The 24,847-nt window shown below is 40.2% G+C and overlaps 1 protein-coding gene across 2 annotated transcripts in view; it reads right to left on the reverse strand.

Annotated features, from left to right (window-relative positions):
* SCAMP1 (secretory carrier membrane protein 1) overlaps positions 1-24,583 on the reverse strand; it is a 52,119-nt gene extending 27,536 nt beyond the window's left edge. For both annotated transcript variants that reach the window (XR_010745753.1, XM_066338895.1), the window contains exons 1-4: positions 24,421-24,583; positions 12,067-12,144; positions 5,194-5,292; positions 4,823-4,934 (exon numbers count right to left, since the gene is read on the reverse strand). Coding sequence is in view for 1 of the 2 variants with exons in the window: in XM_066338895.1 (XP_066194992.1) it covers positions 4,823-4,934; positions 5,194-5,292; positions 12,067-12,144; positions 24,421-24,477 (346 nt within the window). In the remaining variant the exon portion in view is untranslated. The remainder of the gene's footprint in view (positions 1-4,822; positions 4,935-5,193; positions 5,293-12,066; positions 12,145-24,420) is intronic.
* Positions 24,584-24,847: the final 264 nt, after the last annotated feature.

Here is a 24,847-nt window from a genome sequence, read left to right on the forward strand (position 1 = left end):
TCTCAACTACCTTCGTGGTGACAGAAGCAGGGACAGCCAGAAGCCATGTTGTGCAGATCAATGTCTGGCTTCCTGGCTGCCATCAAGGTTTTGGCTTTCATAACACTCGGTTGTGCTTAAATGATTGTTGCCTATTAGGGAGGAATAGGATCTGTTTAAAAAAGTGCAAGAGAATCTTTGGCAGCATGCTGGCCAGTTTAGTGAGATGGACTTTAAGACTACAGAACTCAGGGGCTGAGGTCCAAAGTGGCTATGATCATTCTATTGCTTCCTTCTAGAGAGGAGGTCATGGCAATCAGTGTAGATGTTCCTTAGCTCCTTCTCAAAATGCGAATAACAGGGCTAATGATGTCAAGGGTGTTCATGGTTATAATCTAGGGAACTCCATCTATGGAATCTGGATGCTCCATTACCTCTCTGAAGTGTCTGTACACGAACATACAGCACCATGGGGGATAAACAAGAAGAACTGGAAATCTATAAGCAGTCACAAGGCCATCTCACTGCAATTACAGAGATATGGTATGATAGCTCACATGACTGGAATAATGTCATGCGTGGTTATGAATTTTTTAGGAAAGGCAGGTCAGAAAGTTGAGGTGGTCCAGTTGTTCTTCATATGAGAAAGCAACTGGATTGTATCAAGCTCTGTTCAGGGGCAGACAAATGAGTTGACAGTTTATGTGTAAGAATTAAAGGACAGGCTAATATGGGTGATAATGTTGTGTGTGCTTATTTATAGGCCACCTGATGAGCAGGAGGAAGTTGGTGAGGCTTTCTATGAAGAGCTGGCAATAGCCTCAGGGTCATAGGTCCTGGTTCTCCAGGGGATTTGTTTGTGGGACAAGGCCCAGTATATATGGTCCACGAAATTCCTGAAGGTCACTGAAGATAATTTTTTGATGCATATGGTAGAAGAACCAATGAAGAAAGATGTCTTGCCGGATGATTGTCTTGGGGTGATTTTATGATGATACTCTATTCCCTCATCATCTGCTTTGTTCCCAGAAATGACTGCTGTAGCTTTAAGATAAATCAGGGGGAGGGGCAGGGAGTCCTGGGTTCCCTCCTGAGTTTTATTCAAAGCATCACCCTGGGGCGTGAGGCTGTGGGGTGGACCAGGACATGACATTCTTGCTTGCACTAGATTAGTTTTTGCTAGCTTAAGCACAAATGGTTTTTTTTCTTCCTTTCCCCTGACATGGAGGCTGCACCAAGAAACCTTTCAGTGGCTTTTTTTGTTATTTTCTTGAACTGTTTGTGCTGTGTTTTTGGTTGGAGATCCAAATTGCTGGGACAGGAGATGAGCAGGTGGCTGCTCTGAGCCCAAGACCTTGGGAAAAAAGGCTCAACAACAAAAGAAAGGCCACCAAAATCCACCAGCTTCATCTGCTGCAAGGAGGACACCAACGCCAGAAGTTCAACAGGCTTCCATCTGCTTTGCCCAAGTTGCAGCATGAACTCCTTTTTCCCCTCCCCTGAGACAACGGGGCCAGCTGTCATTTTCTTCCTTTCAAGCCGCATGGCGGTTGGGGGGTAAGGTTCTCAGATTTCAATATCTAGCGTTTATTCAATCTTTTCTTTTTTCTGTGCCTTGTAGGCATCATGCTTTGTTTATAACCTTTTTTTTTCACTTTCATCCACTGGTACTCATTTCTTATTATTAATTATTCATTCATTGGCAAAAAGAGATTACTGAAGCCCTTCTCTTCAGAGAAACAGTCATTCCAGAGCATTTCCTCCTAAAATTTGTCTCCAAATTGAGACAACAATCAAACCAGAAGGAACTGGTTGAAGACATGAAGGCTGAGGCCAACCTCGGCTATACAGCAAGGCTATACAGCAACCAAGATAAGGTGGAACTCAAGATTTTGTGTGGAGGAGGTAAAGCAGCAATCAAAACTAGAACCCTGAACTTCCAGAGAGCTAACTTCATTCTCTTCAAAGATCTTAGCAGAATCTCATGAGTTAGAGCCCTAGAAGAGAAAGGGGTCCAAGAAAGCTGGTCAATAATCAAACATCACTTCCTCAAGTCCAGTGCATTCCCATGAGCAAGAAATCAGGAAGAAGGGGCAAGAGACTTGCATGGATAAGCACAGGAATTTCAAACACAAGGAAGAAATTTATGGGATGTGGGAAAAGAAGCAGGTCACATGGGAGGACTATAGGAACATCATCAGAGTATGCAGAGATGTGACAAAAAAGGCCAAGGCCTGCTTGCAATTAACTTTGTCAAATGATATCAAGGATTAACAAGCAGAGCGTCTACAAGCACATTAGCAGCAAAAATAAAACAAGGGAAAATGTGGAGTCACTGCTGAATCAGATCTCTGTCCTAGTGAAGGAAAACAGAGAGAAGACAGAATCACAGAATTACAGAAAGAGCCTTCTTTCCTTCAGTGTTAACTGCTGACGCCAGCCCTGAGGAATCCCAGACCTTGGGGCAAGGAGAGGAAGTCTGGAAAAAAGACAACTTCCCCCAGTCATAAAATGTTTGGTTAGAGATCAACTGTGAAGGTTTCTAATGCACAAAAATCCACAGCCCTGATAAGATGCACCCATAGGTGCAGAGGGAGCCAAGCCACTCTCCACCATCTTTGAAAAGTCATAGAAAACAGGAACTAATGGCCACAGGAAAGCCAATGTTACTCCAATCTTCAAAACTGGCAAGAAGGATCCAGGAAAGTACTAGCCAGTCAGCCTCACCTCCATCCCTGGAAAGGTGATGGAACAGAACATTCTGGAGGTCATCACCACGCATGTAGAAGAAAAGGAGGTCATCAGGATCAGTCAGCAGGGATTCCCTAAGGGGAAATGATGCTTGACCAATCCGACAGCCCTCTGTGATGGCCAGGCAGGAGGGGCAGATGAGGGGAGAGCAGTGGTTGTTGTCTGCCTCCACTTCAGCAAGGCTTTGGACACCATCTTCCATAATATCCTCATAGGTAAGCACAGGAAACAGGGTTTAGATGGATGGACAGTGAGGTGGACCAAGGACTGGCTGAATGGCAGAGCTCAGAGGGTCAGGATCAGGGCAGGAGAATCCAGGTGGAGGCCTGTAGTCAGTGGTGTTCCCCAGGGATCAGTACTGGGTCCAGTCTCACTCAACTTGTCTATCACTGGCCTGGATGAAGGGATCCAAGGTTCCTCAGCAGGTTTGCTGATGATACAACCTGGGGGGTGGCTGATACAGCTGAAGGCTCTGCTGCCTTTCAGCCAGACCTTGGTAGGCTGGAGAGTTGGACAGAGAGAACCCTGGTGAGGTTCAACAGGGGCAAGTGCAGGGTCCTGCACCTGGGGAGGAACAACCCCAAGCAGCAGCACAGGCTGGGGCTGCCCCACTGAAGGGCAGCTCTGCAGAGAAGGACCTGGGGGTCCTGGTGGGTCCCAAGGTGACAATGAGCCAGCAGTGTGCCCTTGTGGCCAGGAGGCCCAGGGGGATCCTGGGCTGCACTGGGAAGAGTGTGGCCAGCAGATCAAGGGAGCTGATCCTCCCCCTCTGCTGGGCCCTGGTGAGGCCACATCTGGACTGCTGTGTCCATTTCTGGGCTCCTCAGTGCCAGAGAGATGAGGAGCTTCTGGAGATAGTCCAGAAGGGTCACAAAGATAATGTGGAGACCAAGAGTGCTGGGCCTATTTAGAGAAGACTGGGAGGGGATCTTATCAATATATATAAGTATCTCAAAGGTGTCAAGAGGATGATGCCAAACTTTTCAGTGGTGCCCAGATAGAAGTAATGGCAATAAACTGAAACACAAGAAGTTTCTTGAAAGAACTTCTTTACATTGAGGGTGGCAGAGCACTGGAATGGACTTTGTGGAGTGTCCCTCTCTGGAGACCTTCAAAACCAACCTGGATGCATTCCTGTTCCTTTATCACCTGCTTCAGGTGACCCTGCCTTGGATAAGATGATCTCCAGAGTCCCCTTCCAACTCTATTCCAATTACTACACTGTGATTCACTGCAAGTCCCTTCCAACTGAAAATATTTTATTCTATTCTACAGAATTCCCTCATAACTTGAATTAATAAGGAATTATGCAATTTGGAATTGTAACACTGCATATTGAAAAAAAGACCAGCATGTGTGAAAATAAAACAGAACTGTAAATAAAAGTGAAATGACCAGATAAAGTCAGCCTTACACAGTGGTTTGCTTTGTTGGGTTTCGGGGTTATTTTGAACTTCACTCTGAAGATCCTACTTTTGGAAAGGAATATTCCCACAGATCTACTTGAAGCAAAGCATCTTCAGTTAAGAGGATGTAAATATTCTCATACTTGTGAAATTGCTTGAAAAAGCTGTTCATTTTGCAGAGCACAGAGTTTGTGGCATACAAAAAAACTAGTGAAAGATTAATATAGAATAGATCTTTCTGCTATTTGTGTAGAATATTATGTTTGTAATACAGCAAAAGAAATTAAATATTTCAAACCAGAGAAGTTCTCCTACAGCTATACATACTGACAGAGGAGAAACCAGAGATGTTACTTTAGGAAGTTATAGTTTTACTTCATCTCAAAATGCTCCATTTCTATTCAGCAGTATTACTCAGATACTAATCTAGAATAAAAATAGAAGAGAATAATAGATAGAAGAGAATAACATGCTAAAGAGGCCACATTTAAATTTTTTTCACTGCAAATCTGAAAGGACAGCCCAGTTTATTCACTGTATGCATCTTCTCAAGGGTGATAAACTTCCTTTTCCTGAAGACATTACAAAAATCCCTTTTCAATCTGCTTGACAGTGTTACTATAAAATTAGAAGTTTCTAAGAGAAAGAGACATTTCTGAAATTTAAGGTATATTTTTCATGCATACCCCCTTGCTGATTGAGACTCTGCATTTCCCTTTCTCTGCGATCTAGTTCAGCTGCTTTTCTTTCCAGTTCTTCTTGACGCTTTAGCAGTTCTGCCTGGGCCAAGGCATGCTCCTGAACAAAACAAATATCACCAGATATTGACAAAAAGTATGAATAGGGCATAAATATTACATGTCTTTTCACTATAATTAAGCATCTCCATTTATGAAAATTGACTCAATATAGCACAAATTCACATATTACCAATTACTTAAAGGCAGAATTAATTTTGTTAGGAAAGCAATGCTTACTTACAGAATATATTATTCCAGAGGCATATTTAAATAACTATTATTAAAAGGAACCTAGTGTCTAAAAGTTGCAGACAAACCTTTGCTATTTGTGTGTAAGAAGATGGTTCTTCTGTTGGTTTCATTATTGCTGGCTGGGTACTTGGTACATTAGGCATTTTCACATTTCCTGGAGGAGGCTAAGAAAACAAAAGACAGTTATAGGGAAACATTGTCCTATTCTAATAAACTTCTTTTCATTATATCTGTAAGAACCAATTTAGATGTTCTAAAAGAACTGCTACTGATGTAAATTGAAGACTTGATATTCTGCTTGCAATATTTACAATATTCAGAAAAAAGACATCAACTGAGATCTGTCCTGCAACTTGTCCTGCACTGCTTTCAACTAACATTTGAAGAATTTTAGGATTTAAATTGCAGCATTTAAGAGTCATGCATTCATACTGTGAAACACAATGTAATTGATTAATAATGTCTTCCAGAGCCTTAACCAGAGAAGTAATGTATCATATGAAACTTTCAAATTCAAGATCCATAATCTATTTCCTTGACTATTTCACCAATTTTTGCTAGGTGTCACTCCAGAATTTCTGCTAGGTTGATACATGTCTTAAGAATACAACCTCAGCAAAAGTTGCATTTCAGCCATTGTATGCAGAGGATACAAACTTGCTGAAATACAGTAGTATTTATTTCATTAAGTACAGGAGAAAAGTGCATATTTTTGATACTACTGTGTTTTCATACTTACTTAGCTTCATAATGTGTGCACAGGGAAACAAAGTTGTAGTGATCAAAATGATCTTAAATACTGGAAGTACAATGTGGCTTCAATGTGTTTATCCAGGTTACTGTTCAAAGATCACCATAATGCACAATAGGCATGGGTATTATGCATCATCTACATAGATGAAAAACCTAGTGACGATCATCGTGATCACAGAGCATTTCAAGTCGAAAGAGACCATGGAGTCCAACTCCCAGCTTAAGCTGGTTAAGCAGGACTTTCCCCTCATGGACCAGTTCTGGCTCTAATGACTATATTGTCACTCAAATATTTTTCCATTGCTCAGACAACAACCTTCTCCATAATTTTACTAGGCACCAGAGTGAAACTTATTGGCCTGTAATTACCAAAGTACTCGTTATTACTCTTCATGAAAACTGGGACAACATTTACCAGCTTCTATTCAACTAACTTTCCAGACTCTCAAAACCATTGAAAAATAAAATGGAGAGGACCCACGATATATGATCAGCCAGCTCTTTCAGTACACTGGGATGAATTCCATCAGGCCCCATTGACTTAAGTGCATTCAGTTGGAGCAGTAAATCTTGAACAACTTCAGAGTTTACAAAGTCCTCAAGTCTCAGGACTACAGCGGGCCCTGGGGCCATCAGCGCTGTTATATAGATAAAGGCAAAAAAGGCATTAAGCATCTCTGCTCTGTCCACATCCCTAACTGTAAGATGACTGACCTCATCATAATGGACTAATACTATCTCTGAACACCCTTTTGCTGTTGACCTTTTTAAAAGGCCATTTTGTTGTCTACCACAGTGGTGTCCAGCTTGGATGCTCATCAAGCTTTAACCACACAAATCTCCTCCCCGCAGTGGCAAACAGCACCTCTGCAGCCCTCCTGTGTCATCTGTCCCTGCTTCCAATGTCCAAACACCTCCCATTTTTATTTAAGCTCTAGAAAAAGATCCCTGCTCAGCCAATTTGGCCTTCTGCCTCACTTCCTTGAATTACAGTACTTCAAAATTGCTTGGTCTTGAGCTCTTAAAATATGGTTCTTTAAAAAATCACCACCATGCTTTTTAAACTCAGTTTGTTCCAAGACTTCCTGTCAAATTAAAGTACTTATTTTTATAAACCTCATCAAAGCTGAGATGCAAAAAGAATACCACAGCAACTTACAATGAAGCAAACAGAAGTATTCAAATGCCTTGGAAAATCATTTAGCTCCCAAAATAGTATTCAATTAAAAGCCCTGCAAAACATAGTTGCACAGTTTGGGATTTTCTTGGAAGTGAGAAGTACTGAAATTGTATCAGTACACTCTCAAGCTCTAGCACTGTGCTCACAACCTGGGCTGCATCTCAAGAAGCTAAATGAGAAGCAGCTCATGTCAGGGGAAGCAGTTCTGCCCCTCCCTCTCTGCTCTCGTGACACCCCAACCGGATTACTGCCTCCAGCTCTGGGGCCCCCAGTCTGAAACCACGGACACAGGGAGTGCAGAGGAAGGACACCAAGCTGATCAGAGGAATGGGACACCTCTCCTGTCACAGGAGAGAGAGTTGGGTTTGCTCAGCCTGGAGATGTAACAGCACCTTCCAGTACCTGAAAGACAGCTTGAGCTGCGTGCCTCCTAAGAGAGACCCTAGAACAAAGAAGTTCCTGGACTTTTATACCTTCACAACCAAGGAATTCATTCCCTACATGCTCTTTATGCACCCTGAATAAGCCTTTTAGTCCCATATGATTTTTGATGTGGGGTCTACTAGTTCTTTATAGAATTCTTTATGTGCAGCTGTTTTTACTTGGACAGATTGCAGCTTCAGTTGACAGTTGGAGCTCCTTAATCTTTCAGTTTGCACTTGTATTAGAGGCTCCCATCACAAAATTAAGTAACAGTTCAAGAATAGTTCAGCTTCTCAAGGTGGAACTTTTGGTTTGAAGCCTAAGATTTCAGCAATAGTCAGGTTAAAAATAATCAGAATACAGTTTTAAAATCCATTTAACTAAACTTGTTTTCAACAGCTGACTGAAGATAGGTGTTCAAAATTCTCTCTTGAACTGATTTCCCCATATGGATTAACTTTATTTACTGGGGACAGATTAAGACTTCCAGAAGAAGCCAGGAGTGGACGATCACTTTGGTTTCTTACAGATTTCTGTGTTTTTCTGCTGCGTTTAGATACGAGATGGAAATATAGGGAGCCACCAAAGAACTTGGTGGACAAAAAAAATTCCATTGAAATACATGTCTTGAAATGACAACAGAAAATCCAACTCCACTAATGATTTTTTCCCAATTTTTTAATGCAGCAATTTGACGTTAGTTGCTATATGCGTTATTATCTATAGGTATATATGGATATATAGCCTTGTCTATATACACAGAGTGCTCAGAGAATTTCAAAACTTAGAAGCAGGAAGAGATTAAAAAGCTTTTTTTAACATAATTTCATTAAATGATGAAGCAGAAATACTAATTGTAAAATCTAATTTTCACTGCTGATCTTCAGAAACATGACAAAAGATACAATGTAATCTCCATGGTGACTGTTGGAGCTGGAGACAAAACCACTGAAGATCAGCCAAGGGTATTTAATCTTGACATTTACATCATTCCCTAATTTATTTTTTTTAACGAGCAAAAAGAAAGACAGGTTTTGAAATCTGATAAACATAAAGAAAAAAAAAAACCCTAACAAAACTCCTGAATTCTACTCTTAGATACTCAGGTGGTAACACATGCAACCTAAAATCTCCCACACCTACTTGCTCTTCTCCATGTCTTAACATGCTACCTTCCTACCACTGAAGGTGAAAGATGAAAAAAAAGTCAAGGCACAGAAATACTAGAAGTAAACAAAATGAATACTGAGAAGAAGTGGGATTTACTTTTCCCCCCATCCTGTATCCAAAAAAGACTGCTAGAAACCACCTTACCTGACAAAGAGAGCACAACTGAGATAATGTAACCAATATTAGTATTCAGTTTGAAATCACTTTTTCACAGAATAAGCATCCATTGAAATCCAGTCTTGATTTGAAAAGGAGAAAATTTTGCGCTCTAGCATACCTTATTAACCTCCATTTGGAGAGAATGGGGAAAGAATCACTAACACCAGGCTGGAAGGAGACCTCAAGGACCATCTAATCCAACCTTTCTTGGCAAAAGCACAGTCTAAAACAAGACAGCCTAGCACTCTGTCCAGCTCAGTATGAACACTGCAGAATCCAACACTTCCCTGGGGAAATCAGTCGGGGCAAGTTGTTGATCAGGTTGTTCTCACTGTGAAACATTTTCCTCCTGTGTTCAATGGAATGTCCCCAGCAGTAATTTTTACCTATCACCTCTCATCTTTTGCATGTGACTCCTTGTAAAAATGGAGTCTCCATCTTCTCTGTAGCCACCTTCTAGATGCTGGAATATGGAATGAAGGTCTTCCCTAAGATTTTATTTCTCAAATCTGAACAAGCACAGTTTCCTTAGTCATTTCTCACATGGCAGGCTTCCCAGGCCTTTGATTGTCTTTGTGGTCCTCCTCCGGATCTTCTCCAGCCAGTCCACATATTTTTTGTACATAAAGGATCAAAACTGAATGCTGTGTGAATTCTAGAGACTGCAAGATACCACCGTGCTACAACCACTACAAATCTGGAAATTAACTCCCACCAAAATTTCCTGGATGCTTTTGCTCTGAGCAGCACACAAACCACACAGTGATTTCTATCTGACAGACACTTCACTATTTCCCCAAGTCTAAAAAATCATGGACCCTGCCTCCACCTCTGTTCATCCAGTCTTATAAAGGCATTCACCTCCACTGGCTCTTCCATTACTCCTGTTGCACAGTTTTGTTGTTTTTTTTTAATAAACACATTGTACGCTCTCCTCTTGCATACAAAGATCTTTTCCAAAGTTAGGAAAAGAGAGCACTTGGAATTGTGAGTATATCCTCAGGTACATTCCCTCAAATGCAAATAATTACAGAACAAGTACTCTTACGTTCAACATCCACAAGATAGAGAGGAAGGGGAGTAACACGTAAAGGGTGATTATTACTACACTCTCAGCTTTATTTTTTCAGCCTTGCTCTTGTCAAGAAAACCTGTGGAAGTTCTTTACCTCTGCAGAGAAGTTGTTCATTCAGTGGACATTTTTTATTAATTTGTAAACATGCCATAGATTATTAACTGAATCACAGTGCATCGTAGATCTGACCTTCAACTTAAGACTTCCTCCATCTTCCCAGCTTTTTGTTCTAACTGTTCATCTCTAATGAACAATTAGAATTTTTTATCCAAGCACATCTGACTGTTCAAAGCCAGATAATCTTAACCATATGCTTCTGTTCTCGTTTTTCGACAAAGCTGCATGTTAAAGTAAGTACAGAAGTAATAAAAAAGTCACAGTAGCTCGAGATCACATTTTTTTTAAAAATAAGATCAACTTATGGTCAATACAAAGCAATTTTGAAAGTCTTTAAGCTTCATAAAACTAAATCTAACATAATTCCTGATATTGTGACCTAGGAGAAAATAATTTTGGAGATTTACTTAACATTGCTGCTGGTTGTAAATATTCTGCCTTCAACAGCTAAGACACCCAAAACCAAGCTTCCTACACACAGAATTTTAAAACGGTATGAAACCTTACCATTTCATAACAGAAACAGAGAACATGCTCTCCCTGCCCCTACTATTTCCCTCAATCTTGCTCAAGTTATAACCAGTGACAGTTGTAATGGATCCACTTGGTCATGAAGACTGCATCCAGCTCTTAAATAGGTTTTGGCAGAGACAGGTAACAGTACCCAAGGGTTGATCTGAACAATGCACCCACCTATCTATAATGCTGATAAAGGTTTGACTCAAGCCAAGTTCAGAAGAAACTAACTTCTGTAATCAGTATGTAAATATGACCATAAATCAATCATCTTATTTCATAAATAGTGCACAGCCCAGAGCCCCTTGAGCCCTCTCACACAGCAATGGGCTGCACATCAGGACCTCCCTTTGAGGAGGGACACATCTTGTTACCCCTGGAGGCAGAGAAGTTCCTTTCCACAACAGATTTTCAGTAATTGACACTAAACTTTGAAATCTTAGCTAAGTGAAAAGTCCTTAGAAAGGACTGATTGTACACATGTAGTCCTTTAGACGTATATCAGAGACAAAATTTGAGACTATGTCTGGATCCACACATACCCAAACACCACTCAGGAAGGGGCCCTTTCCAAACCTCATGACTAAATAGGAGGGCCTTCTCGACAGCTTTTTCTGACCAAGTCCTCTAGCAGTAATCAAATGTACTTCACCACTTAATCTTGTTAAGCCACTTTACTACCAAACTTTGCATTTGCTATGCAACTTGGTTAAATTGCTGGTTTATATCAATTAACATAAGCTCCTTCTCTCTCAGGAGTGAATTCTGTTGCTCTATCCATGGCAATGCAAATACTCAAATATGAACACTCCCTAACAGCACTACCAGATTTATCATAAACAGTAAGACTGCATTGTAAAAATACATAAATTATATTGACAGACAATATGCAGCCACACATTTTGATAATCTTGTACAAGATCTTCACTATCAAAAGCAGACACTGAAAAACGTGGTTACAGTATGAATTTACTATCCTATTTCTTGTACTCCTTCCCACAACGGAAAAGAAAAGCACAAAGTTCATTGAAACTATATAAATTAGAGGTGTAAACCAACTGTTTCTTTGACACACATTTTTCCTTTCGCTACTGCACCACTCTTCAAAGCCTGTGGACTGTTATTAAAACACAATGTTTTACTTACTCTGAGCAGCATTTTCATTAAGTAAAACAGAAATCAAAAGCAAAACCTGGATAAGTGTGCCACACTCATAAGCTGCAAAGCTAGTGAAATGCAGAAAACCACAAGGACAGGCTATCAGATGCTACTATAAAAACAGTAAAAAGAAGTTAATAAACACAGCGAAAAAATCTCAGTTCTGCTTTGGTTCTCTTTCAGTCACTCCCCCTTAACAAGTCAAAGCTCTCTGAAATCAGCCTTGCCAAAGCATCCTCCAAATACTTAATGGAACTGTCTATTCTTATGCATCTTCCACTACCTATAGCTAGCCCATTATACATTCTACAACATTGGTCCCAATTCTGAAAATAAAACCTCACAAATTAAAGATTAACAGCATGATTAAGAAATAAACGTGCTTACTGTTCTTGAATCAGAGAACGGATTGTACTCATCAAGCCCCGGAGGAACATTTCTTGTCACTTGTGTAACAGAAGGATCCTAGAAGAGGAAACAGTTGTGTAAATCTGTGCACATGCATATAATCAAGAAGTCTACAGCCACATCATTTTATGACATAAAAGTCAGATTTTCTTTCAAAGTCTTTATCTCCAAACTAACATAATTTCTTTCAGAGCTTCTTATAAACCTATTTTACTTATATATGTATCTATACTGTTAACACAGTATAACAGAAACATCATCTGTCATATATTTGATTATAAGGAAAAAGCTCTGATCAGAGCAGGGAAAAACCCCTTATCCTGCTATGTTGACAAGGCGTGGACTCCACACCTACACACCTGAAAAGCACAAGAGAAGTAAAGAGTTTTCTGTAACCCTTAGACTTCCCTACCCAGAAGTACATCCAACCCCATGAAGAACAGAGAAAGCATTTAATAAGAACGAAGCTGAAGAAACGGGGTCCCCTAATGCTAAAAGCACTTCTGATTCAGCTTCTACCTGAACTAGTAAAATTAAGGAAAAAAGTTTCCTTTTTTCTACCTCAATAAATTGTACATCAAGAAAGACTTCTCGAGATTTAGCCTGAGAAAACAATTTCAGGAATGAAACATACCTCTGTGCTACAGACAAGTAGGCTTTGCTCTGCAGAAGAACAGAAGTGCCCATCACAATGGACCACATCAACTTAGTGCAGGTTTTTTCAAACTTATTCCTTGTGACGCCTGCTTCTACCACATAGTTTCTGTGCATTAAAGTTTTTGAGTTTTCAGAATAAAACAATGGATAAGATGTAAGGTTTCTTGAAAATTATAAATCCATTTATTGAATACTGTTAGTTACATTTATATTTACATAAATTTACAAATGTACAATATTTTATATGTACACCAGACACAAAAAAGAGCTGTATGTATACTATTTATTTATTTTATAACTATTATGTTTAGATATAGATATTTTCTCATTTCCAACATTCTAGTTCAACATTAGAAAACAAACTTGGAGTTGACAAATACTGAGAAGAAAATAAATATATATTTATATATATTTACAGTCATATTCCCTTTAAAGGCAGATACATTTAAAACCTTCACATGCAACACAAAAACAAGAAGGGCCTCTACAGGTTTGTTATGCAGAAAAGGAATGTCAAAGAAGTTCACCCCCAACAGTGCAGTTAGTAACAATGGAAAACTGGTAACAATGAAGAAAAAGACGGTTGAGGTATTCAACATTTCTGTTTGAGTCTTCACCGGCAGCCTCTCTTCCCACACCTCTGAAGGGGACAGATGACAGGAGGAGAACTGGGAGAGTAAAGTACTACCCATTGTAAAAGATCATGTTCATGACCACCTGAGGAACTGGAATTTACTCTGTTGGACCTGACAAGATGCATCCCAGAGCCCTGAGGTAACTGGCTGATGCATCTACTAAGCCATTCTCCATAACATTTGAAAAGTCACTGCACTTAGGGCAAGTTCCAGGTGATTGGAAAACGGAAAACATGTTAGCCATTTTTAAGAAGGGTAGAAAGGAGGACCCTGGGAACTACTGACCTGTTGGCCTCACTTCTGAGCCTGGGAAGATGATGGAACAGACTCTCCTAGAGGCTGTGCTAAGGCATATGGAGGACAGGCAAGGGATTGAGGACATCAGTGACAAGTGCCCCTCAAGAATCTGTATTGGGAGCAGTGTTACTTAATATCTTCCTTAATGACATAGTTTGAGTACACTCTCAGCAAATCTGCAAATGACCCCAAGCTGAGTGGCACAGCTGACACACCTGAAGGACAGGATGCCATCCAGAGGCACATGGACAAGCTCTGGGAGAAGGCCCATGGGAATCTCATGAGGTTTAAGAAGACCAAGGGCTGGTGCTGCAGTTGGGTCAGAGCAGCCCTGGTGCCAGCACAGGCTGGGGATGGACAGATCACAGCAGCCCTGCCCAGAAGGACCTGGGGGTGCTGCTGGCTGAGAGGCTGGACATGCCCCAGCCATGGCACTGACAGCCCAGAGAGCCAAACGTGTCCTGGGCTGCATCCAGAGCAGTGTGGGCAGCAGGGCCAGGGAGGGGATTGTGCCCTCTGCTCTGCTCTGCTGAGAGCCCACCTGCAGGGCTGCATCAGCTCTGGGCTCCCAGCACAGGAAGGACATGGAACTGTTGGAGTGAGGCCAGAGGAGGCCACAAAGATGGTCAGAGGAATGGAGCACCTCTCCTATGAGGACAGGCTGAGAGAATTGGGGTTTTTCAGCCTGGAGAAGGCTTAAGGGTTACCTAATTTTGGCCTTCCAGTACCTGAAGGGAGCATACAAGAAAGATGGAGAGGGATTTTTACAAGAGCATGTGGTGGCAGGACACAGGTCATAGATTCAAACTGAGAGTAGGTTTAGATTAGGTATTGCAAAAGAATTCTTTACTGTGAGGGTGGTGAGACACTGGCACAGGTTGCCCAAGGAAGTTGTGGATGCCCCATCCCTGGTAGTGTTCAAGGCCAGGCTGGATCGAGCTCTGGGGAACCTGGTCTAGTGGAAGGTGTCCCTGCCTATGGCTGGAGGCATAGAACCAGATGATCTTTAAGCTCCCTTCCAACCCAAGCTGTTCTAGGATTCTATTACATAAATATATTAAAATAATTTAGTAAGTGACTTATCTACACTTAAGTATTCACAGAAATTATTACGCTAAATAAAATAAATGTCAAATTTAAATACAGAATATGCTTCATTAGAATCAGCATATATCATGGCCTTAGCTTAGTCTTGTTAGCAGGAACTTCATTTGCAGATGCAGGAAGAGTACCTTTTTAATGGCTGCAGCCACCTTATTTACAGCTAGAAAAAAAAACCAGGGCAGAACACCTATGAGTTCTAAAATCCTAAGGGACAGAGCAAATGAGAACAAGTCTGTTTTTTCCAGCAGCTCTACTCACAGAATCGTTCCAGTCGGCAATTTTAAAAGTCCACTACAAAAAAGCTTTTTTGAAAGAAAAATCATTGCCTCTAAAATGAAAAAAATATATGTTGTATATATTTAAAACAAATTAATGTACATAAACATACTTAAAACACCCTCAGGTCACAAACCACTTCTCGTTAAAGCACATATTTAGTTGCAAAGCAGTATTTCAATGGTCACTGAACAAGAATCACCCTTTCTAAAGATATATACAAAACAATGTTAAATGCAATTCAACATCAGATTTTTTATATTTGACTCATCTTTAATTAGTTGTTTCAAAATAGCCATCCTGGTGAGTCTTCCTCACAAGCCTGCCACAGTTACCATGCTAGACTCAAAAACATTGTTAGAACTAAAATACCATCAGGTCTTGTATAAATTGGTAAAGTTATTGTTACTATGTTCTTTGTTAAAATGGTTATCACAAAATACTGTGCAGATTAATAACAACAAAGAGGGAAAACATGGTGTGGTGAGTATATTTCTTGTCAAAATTCAACTAGAAATTACTTGAAATGTTGAAGAGAAAAGTACATTAAAAATACGTGAATAATTAAATATAACATTGGAATTATACATTGGTTTACTAGATTCATCAGTACAAGACCAAAAAATATGAAGTTAAAACAGAGTTAATATAAATAAGACAATTTCATAACTCAATATACAGGATAGAAAAAAGCTGTATACAGCTGAAAACTTTTATCTTATTGTGGTATGTCTACTACAGCCAACAGCAAAGCCCCCAAGAGCAGTTGCTCACCCACTGCTCTCTGCAGTGAGATCCGGGAAAAACAAAAAGGCAAAAGCAAATAAAACTTGTGGTTGTTATGAAAAAAGACAGTTTAAAGGTGGGAGGAAAGAGGGGAAGCTAGAGGCAAAAAAAAGACAACAAAACCCCACAAGTCATGCAAAAGCAATTGCTCACCACCTCCCACCAATATACACATGCCCATTCAGCTTCTGAGCAGTGGCGGCTTGCAGCAGCTCCCCCACTATCACCACCAGCTCCAGCGCTGCTGCCGAGCTCGATGCAATGCAGCAGTGCAAGATCCCCCCGGTCAGCCGGGTCCTGCCCGAGTCCCCTCCCAGCCTCCTGCCCACACCTATCCCCTGAGGGGAGGCAGGAGTGTGCAGCAAAGGTGGTTTTGGTGCACTGCAAGCACAGCATAGCAACGTGCAAGCACATAGTGCCTTTCCAGCGGTGTTCTGGCCACACATCCGAAACGCAGCACAACGGGCTGCCATGAAACAAATTAACTCCATCCTAGTCAGACCTGGTACACTTACTGCTAATGTCAATTAGCAGAGCATAAAATGTTTTGTTCATGCTTTCAGCATGATACCCCTTTCAAAAATGCTCTAATTCCCTTTCACAGAAAAATGTTCAAGTGTAGACACACATGCAATTTGCGATTGCTAACCATCAGCCACACAGTGAAACAGTAGGTCTAATTACTATTACTTGAATAGCACTTAGGATTTTAGGTTGAATTAGCTACTTAAAAAGTGTATTTCAACACTGAACTTGGGTTTGAAGAGTGCACTACTAAGCCACTGTGCCTGCAGACCATAAATTCAGTTATTTGAATAACTACCATATCAGACTCATGAGACACCCACTGAACAGCAGCCATATTGGAAAAGCATGGAACAAGTGGTCAAGTCAAATTCAGAAGAACAATTATATTCAGAAATATAACATACAAACAAAAATAAGTATCTTTTAAAAGAAAACATTTTTTTCCTCGGTGTTTTAGAGAAGACGAGAGTCAAAAACTCCTGAGATTTCCTTGTACATCTACTATCACATTCCAACACTGACAAATGAAAGAAGACATATGCTGAGACAATCAGGTGTACTAGAGCAACAGACTAAGCATTCAAAAAGAAGTTCAACACTTAAATATAAGCAGTGATTAGAACAGGAGACTTTATCAGAAGTCCATTCCCATTTTGAATTAACAGCTGCTACACTGCCACATATTGCTATTGTTTGCTAAAGTAGCAGCAGCTCTAAAAAAATCCTGAATGAGCCAGGGGACATTCAATAATGGCTCTATTCAAGTAAAGTTTCATTACCCAGTAAAGGAAGAAAATTACAGTTGTATTGAAATACTCAAATTGAACTTCATCACTGCAAGTAGCATTCAAATTCTGAATTCAGAAAACTTGAATTACAGAGTCTGGACTGCAACAGAAGTTTGTGACACAGAAAGACTCAAGGAAAAGTAAACCAGGCATCATAGGTAAAAAGGAATGTTACAGCTAAAGGAGGCAAGTACCAGCCTGGAAATTTTTATCTCCTATAACTCATTCATTGCTAGAACTGTCCTCAGTTCTTCACAGTCAGGGTGCCCAGGTTTAGGTGCTATTCTGATTGTTCTGAACACCTACAGTGCACCAAATGATTGATACCAACAAGAGCTACACTTCGCATTTCAAAACACTACTTACAATATTTTGGAAGAGATTAGACCTAACATCCCACAAAGCACAAAGAATTGTTTTGAATAATTTACCTTACACTCACTGCATCTCATTTTAAAAATGAAGGAAATGCCAACTCATCTAAATACAGTGATGAAAACTGTGAAGCACTCATATTCACTGCTGCAGAATAAAAAAACCATTGAGTTTAGAAACTGTTCAGGGTTTGAATAATGACTACAGACAACAAATGTTGTGCAGGATGACATACTCAGAAGAAGTGGCATTTAAACAAACGCTACCAAATTTCCATGTTGCATGACATGCATATTCTACTGGTTAAAAACAGTAAAAACTAGCATTCCACAGAAATAAGTGAATCTATGTAATAATTTATTTTCCATATCTGATATTCCACCCAGCCTTATCTCACCCAAACTCCTGCCAGTTCAAACCTGGAGCTTCTGATACTTTTATTTATTAGTCATACAATCACAGAATTAAAACCAGACTATTTTTCATATCCAGCTATTGATACATTTAAGTCACACAGTCATTTCAGATTACATTTTCAAGACCTGAATTAGTTCAGGAGACTGAAGTTTTAAAAAAGTAGCTCAACTTAATTTAGCCATTTTCCATCTTAATCTTTCCTTTTACCTGCTTCTTGCAGTCTCTCTTCTGTAACACCAGTTTCAAAAGGAAATATTTACACCCTTCTTTTAATCCCAACAAAGCTACTACAAGCAGCAACCTATTTTTTATGCCAGGGATGCAAAAGTCAGAAGAAACATCTCAAAAAACAGTAACAAAAACTGACAAAACAAACACAGAAGAAACAACACATTTATATTTCATACTGGCAAGAGTGCCTATAGAACTCCCAAAAACATTGTCTGTGCCAAGCTAACAAATTATGCTCACATCACTCAGATACAGATAAAATTAACTGAATTCCCAGTTATTAGAGAGGGCATACAAATACAATTAACTACAAACACCAATGTTTAAAATAGAGCAGAATAATCCCTTCTATGTGAGCTTTTACAGCTTTTTTTAAAAAAAATTGAAGCAAACAGACCTCTGTTGTCTAGGAGACCAAAACCAGTCATCAGCTACCAGTTTCACTAACACAGAAGACACTACCAAATTAAAGACTGAGGAAGTAAATGCATCTGGATATGGGTCCAGAATTGCTCCACCACCAGTAAAATACTTCCATAAAATACATAATGTAGTAATGATCTGAAAAACACCAGCTAAGCTTACACTGTTAGTTGTGATGATTTAAGTGAAGGGAATACAGTGAACTAGGAATCAGCTCCTCCAAACTGTTGTTCATGTCGCTGAAAAAACTTTTCACATTGAGGGATACCCACTCTTCTACTACTCTTCTACCAAAAACACAAAAGGCATTTTCTGCAAAGAACATTTTTTCAGTTCAGTCCCAAGGACTAGCAGGGAGATAAAAGCAGTATTTTATTGCAGAGGTCAGGAAATGGAGTTTATAAACACTAAATACTGATCCGGATAGAAATTCTAATGCTTTTACAATGTATCAGCAATTGAAAACAATTTCAAATAAAATTCACTTAAGCGACACAGAACCTAAAAAACAGTTGGAAAGTAAGATTTAAGTAAGAATTCATCCAGAAATTTTGTGGATTTTGATTTTGGGGGTGGGAAGAAGTTATATTAATAGTAACAGTAGTATTTCCTGCTGTCTGTAAAGTACTCCCTAAGATAACACCACTGTGTAATCTTAAAAAAATAAAATAAAATTAAGCAAAAATGCAACACAAAATGCCTGAAACTGTTGTTCTGACTTTATTGACTTCCCAACCAAAGAGAAAATTATCTGTCACGCTTTTCATAAACAGGTCCTAGAGTGTTTCTCAGTCCCCTTAAAACTGCTGGTTTAAGCATCTGAAATTGCAGTTCACACATGTTGAATAAACATTTGGTAAAATTCTGGACTAAAAATAATAAAAATACCAAGTAGCCAAATAATAGTTATTTCATAATTCCAAGTTTTTCAAGTTTAATATATTGATCACTCATCAGCTTTTTTCCCAATCCCCTCATGATGTTCAAACAGCTTTCTTTCCCACTCTGCCTGAACATAATTATTAAATAGGATACTGCAAAAATAGTGCACTGGGTTTTCTTTTTTTTGTCTTTTGAATGCAGCCTGTTTGTTATTTGTCATTTTCACCATATGAAAGCAGAGCTGGGAAGGGTTCTCAGCAAGGCAAGGTCCCCACTTCTGAAATCTAAAAGAACTTCAGAGTCTGACAAGGCCAAATTTGTCCTGAAGTTTGCACCAGCCTCATCTTGCAATGGAGCACTGGATGCCTAACAAAGTATCACCTCCATCTCACAGCTGTTCATAAATCACACTCCTTTTCCAGCTCTGGTATGTGTATGTTCCCCTTTAGAATGCTGAATCTCAGTAGACAGTGCAATAATAACACCAGGCAATATGTGCTAACACTTCAGTGAAAATCTAGAGGGAAAATACAAAAGATACTGAATAACTATTATAGCGCTTCCTATTTTTAAAATACTACAGTGCAGTTACAGCACTGGTGAAATGTACTCTTGAAAGCCAACTTCCACGTAGGACAGCTAAAAGACAATCCACTACCACAATGTTCAGCATTAAATTACACAAGATTTAGGGGTATTCATAATTTTTGAAGACACAAAGGGAACCCAGATAGTAAAAGTCAGAAAAATTACCTGTATTTTATGTCCTTTTACTAACTTTAAGACCGACAACTTAAATCAGTAAATTTATAGTCAGATATAGGAATTAAACTCAGTTATGCATATAGGCAAGCAACAAAACTGCTTCATTCTAAAGCTGCACAAACATTTTATGTAATAACGTTCCCAATTCTTAAAAAAAACCCAATCAGGAATTCTCTTCCTTCCCCTAAGTTTCTATCCCTTTATCTTACCTTCAGCAATCACATTATAAATGGTATAGATTCTGTTTATTTGCACAACTACTTTCAGTATCAAACCTCCAGGCTGTATTTCCCACCAAACCAGACTGGAGATTAATTTGTGCAAGTGTTAGTTAAGATTAGGTGTAATATCCAACTTATTACTGGAATTATTCCTAGTGCATCAAGTAATCCTGTGACCTCATTGGGAGCAATTCAGTGCCATTTTTGGGTATCACAGAGTATCTCAGCCACCCAAACAAGAATGTCAGCCATGACAGAACTATGTAAGATCTGTGCCTTTTTGGAGAAGCAACTCAAAGTTTAACAACAGTATGGATCTCTCACCCAACTCAAAGAAACTACTCAAATACTCAGCATTACATACATTTGAAGTCTGCTCTGGTTGTGCCATTCTACACTAAATCTGATCAAGAAAAAAGAAAAATCTTCCTATCACATAGTGAGTGATTTGGCTTCTCCCTGAAGGTCACCATTCACATTTGAACAGAAACATATCTTAGTTTTCAGGCCTATCATAATTTCTATGGTGTTAAATACATTCATCTTCTCAGAACTAAACACATCAGATGAACTGACCCAACAGAATTCATTGCATAACTCAGTCTTTATAGTTCTCATTCTACAACCACCAAAAAATAAATGTTTCATATATTTGGATAATTAACCGCCAGTTTTCAAACCTTTTGCCATCTGTCAGCCAAGATCCAAAGGCCTATGAAATTCATAACTCTACTTAAAACTTCTCTGAGTAGTAGGACTGTTCACGTAGAGAAAAACAAACAAACAAAAAAATCAAGAACACAGAACCTACAATTTTTATTGTAGATGAACTGTTGATTGTTTCCAAGTAAATGATACTTACACTGAATTTTGAGACTGCTATTTCAGACCCTTTGTAACTGTATCACCTTCCATGACAGAAGACTACAACTACCACCTATCCTATGACATTAAAACAAACAAAAAAAAAACCACAAGGAGACAGCTACATTAGAAATGTGCCTTTGTTTGGTCATACAAAATTTATTTTGTGCCACTTTACCCTATTTAAGACAGACTGTCAGGACCTCGAGGATTCACAAACTCCTCTTAAGTGGTCAGACCCCCATTCCTTACCAACACCCTACCTGGTCATCAGAGGACTGTTGGCTGATGCTGCTTACTTTCACACCCCCAACCTATGGCTAGTGCTTCTTAGTAAAGGAAATAAATAGATTTCATTACTAACCTGCTTCCAATCATGATACCTGAGGTTACACCGTGTGCTTCTTCACACTACTGATACATCATATTAAAAAAGATTCTCAAATCTCCATTTGTATGGTATATGAATGCACTTTCTTCTCACAACTTAAACGTCATCAAAAGCTTGTAAATGTTAGCATGTCACTTATCTGCTTTTTTCAGTACCCTCTGTCTTTTAAAAAAAAATCTTTTGGCTTTGTTGGTATAGCATTGAGAGGACATTTATTTAGAGAGGAAAACTATAAATTCAATAGCACATCTGAGTCTGAATGCAGTTCCAGTTTACTGCTTTTTTTAAAGCAAAAAAGAATAAAAAAAATGCAAAGGTCAGATAGCCACCTGTCTCAAAATACAGAGCACTTCATGATCAAGCCAGGTAAGTGAAGTTCAGTTTTTCCAGCAGGTAATTTATTTTTAGACTTCCAGAAGTATTATCTACCCAAAATACTGAGCACTAGATGTTTATTTTTTACCTTTATCTTTCCAGAGAACACTTTTATTTGATTCAACATCAAGCAAGAAGCTCTGCTCTAATCTTTTTATTAAAAGGCGCAAGAACAGTCACAGGAAACCTCCCATGTAGATCACAGACAGCTAGTAAAACCAAAATGTTTAAGAAAAAAAGATCTATCTTTAGACCTTGGCAACAACTCTTCCACCTGATGCCTTCCCACCCCTTCTCTGCCATACTACTTTGTGATTTTACATTAGCACAGGAAGCAGCTTCAAAAGCAAGGGAAACAACTAATCACATCATACAAAAAATATCAAGCAAAGACAAAAATATGAGTACATAAGGACACAGTGTTTAGACAATATGATTTAGGCTGTCAGGGTCCATCTAGAAATACTGGTTTTGTGCATGAAGTATTTTAAAACACACAGAAAAAACTTCAATACGTACATGCATTACTACCCACAAATTTCAAAGCTGTTCTGCCAACAAGATTGCCATCAAGCTTTAGCTTGTATATCAGGTCTTTTGCCTCTTCAAATTAAATGCCCGGGTAAAGTAAAGCTATGCAAGACTACCTTTTATGGGCAGTAGAATGTGATGGAAGCTAGCAAAGACTGAAGGAAGAGAAAAAAGCCTCTGAAAAAGGAAAAGTACACAGCTTTCCTGAGCCACCTTCTGCAAACAAAGAAATCCAAACAGAGAGCTTCACGTTACAGAGAAGCTGTTAAAGAGTCCTTTTACCATGATGTACTGCAGATGAGAAGCAGAGCATGGACTCTGCCCAACAGACACAATAGAACTCTTTCCCTAAAGAGAAACTGGAAGAAGCTTTTGCACTTTTAGCAGCATCATCAAACTGCAAGTGTAATTCAGGTGCGTGCCTAGTTCAGGTCTCACAACACTACACAGCATCAGTTACACGGCCTGATGAGCACTGCAGAGGCAGCTATTTTGTGCCCAATATTCCTTCCTGCCCTGGATTTCGCTAGATGCCATTTGATTAACTATTAAAAGAAGGATAGAAGTAGGAGGAGAAGCATCGTGTATTTCTGCTGCTGAAGACACATCCTAGAATGACAGTTTTTCAGCACTTGGTGCCAGAAGGAAGAGAGCTCACTGACCAGCCCAAATTGTTGTTGGCAGCAGAGCCAACACCAGGACTTGTGCTCACCTGGAAGGTCACTGCACTGCATACAAGTGAAAACGGATCTTAGCCTAAGGAATTCTAGCCTAATGAACACTATTGCCTACATTTTATGACTGTAAAAACTAAACTAATGATTCAGACCGACTCTAACAAACAAAATGTTAGGAACATGATGCTTCCAGCATCTATGTGGACAGAAGTATATGCTTGGCTTGAAATGTGGCAGCTCAATTTTTAAAAAGCTTAATTATTCAAGCTAACATTCTAAACTCACTACCATATACTATCTGTATGCTTTAAAGTGTCTGCAAGAATTTCAGTAATATTTTCAAAGTAGGTAGCTTCAGCAGTTGGTTGAACGGGTTTCAAATAACAAAGAAAAGAAGAGGAAGGGAAGCATCCAGGGAGGTCAGCTCGTTTTGACAGCTGAAGCCAGTGAGTGAAGGAAGAATTCACAGCTGTATGACAAGTCAACAGTGAAAAACCTAAAAGCTTTCTCTTTCCAGTACATTACAACAAAGCAGTTTGAGATGCAGCACAGAACTCATGCCCAGTCATTGGTACCCTGATTGTTTCAGACAAAATGTAAAGGAACCAGTATAAGCTTTAAGAGGATGGGAGGAGGCTAGAGAAGAAGAGGGTAAATTCACTAATTCATTAAGTTTAACTATTTGGCTCAACGAGACGAAAGAAAAAAAAAGACTGCAGTAGTCTTACCCTACCACAAAGCTAGGGTAAAAAAAAAAAAAAAACATAAACAAACAAACAAACAAAAAACCCCAAACTTTTTATTTTTTTCCCACCGAGATAACGTATCTGAAAAACGACTTGTGTTATTTTAGCTACAGAAGGAAACACCGGCTCCTGAAGTTGTGAAACGCTGCTTATCCTCCGCAGCCTGTCCCCACCCCCACTCGGGGCCTCCGTATCCCGCTGAGGCAGAGACCCCGGCCGCAGCCCCCACGGGGCCCTTCCCACCCTCCTCCCCTCCTCATTCCCTTCCTCCTTTCCTTCCTTCCTTCCTTGTTTGCTTGCTTCCTCTCGCGGGAAGCCCGAAGCCTCGCAGCCCGACACCGAGGAAGCCTGCCGGCGCCCTCACCTTGAAGGGGTTGTTGAGGTCCGGGTCGGCGAAGGGGTTGCTGTCGAAGTCCGACATGGCGGGGGCAAGGCGGGCGCTGCGGTCCCCGGGCGGCGGCGGCGGCGGGTCTGCCCCTGCGGCGGCGCCCCGATGGTTCCCGGCGCAGGTGTCCCCCTCGGCGGTGTCACAGCCCTGTCACAGCCCTGTCACAGCCCTGTCACAGCCCTGTCACAGCCCTGTCACAGCCCTGTCACAGCCCCGCGGCCCGGGCCGAGCCCGCCCCGCCGCACCGAGCAGCCACGGACCGCCCAAAATGGCCGCCCCGGAAGTGAAGCTGCGGGAGGGACGGCCCTGGGACGGAGAAAGGGATGAAGGCGGAGCGGCTGCTCCGGGGCGGGCGGGATCGGAGCTCACGATGAGCCGGGCCGCTCCCGGGGCGTGGGCGGGG

The sequence above is a fragment of the Sylvia atricapilla genome, chromosome Z (genome assembly GCF_009819655.1).
Source record: "Sylvia atricapilla isolate bSylAtr1 chromosome Z, bSylAtr1.pri, whole genome shotgun sequence".
In the NCBI taxonomy this organism is placed as follows: domain Eukaryota; kingdom Metazoa; phylum Chordata; class Aves; order Passeriformes; family Sylviidae; genus Sylvia; species Sylvia atricapilla.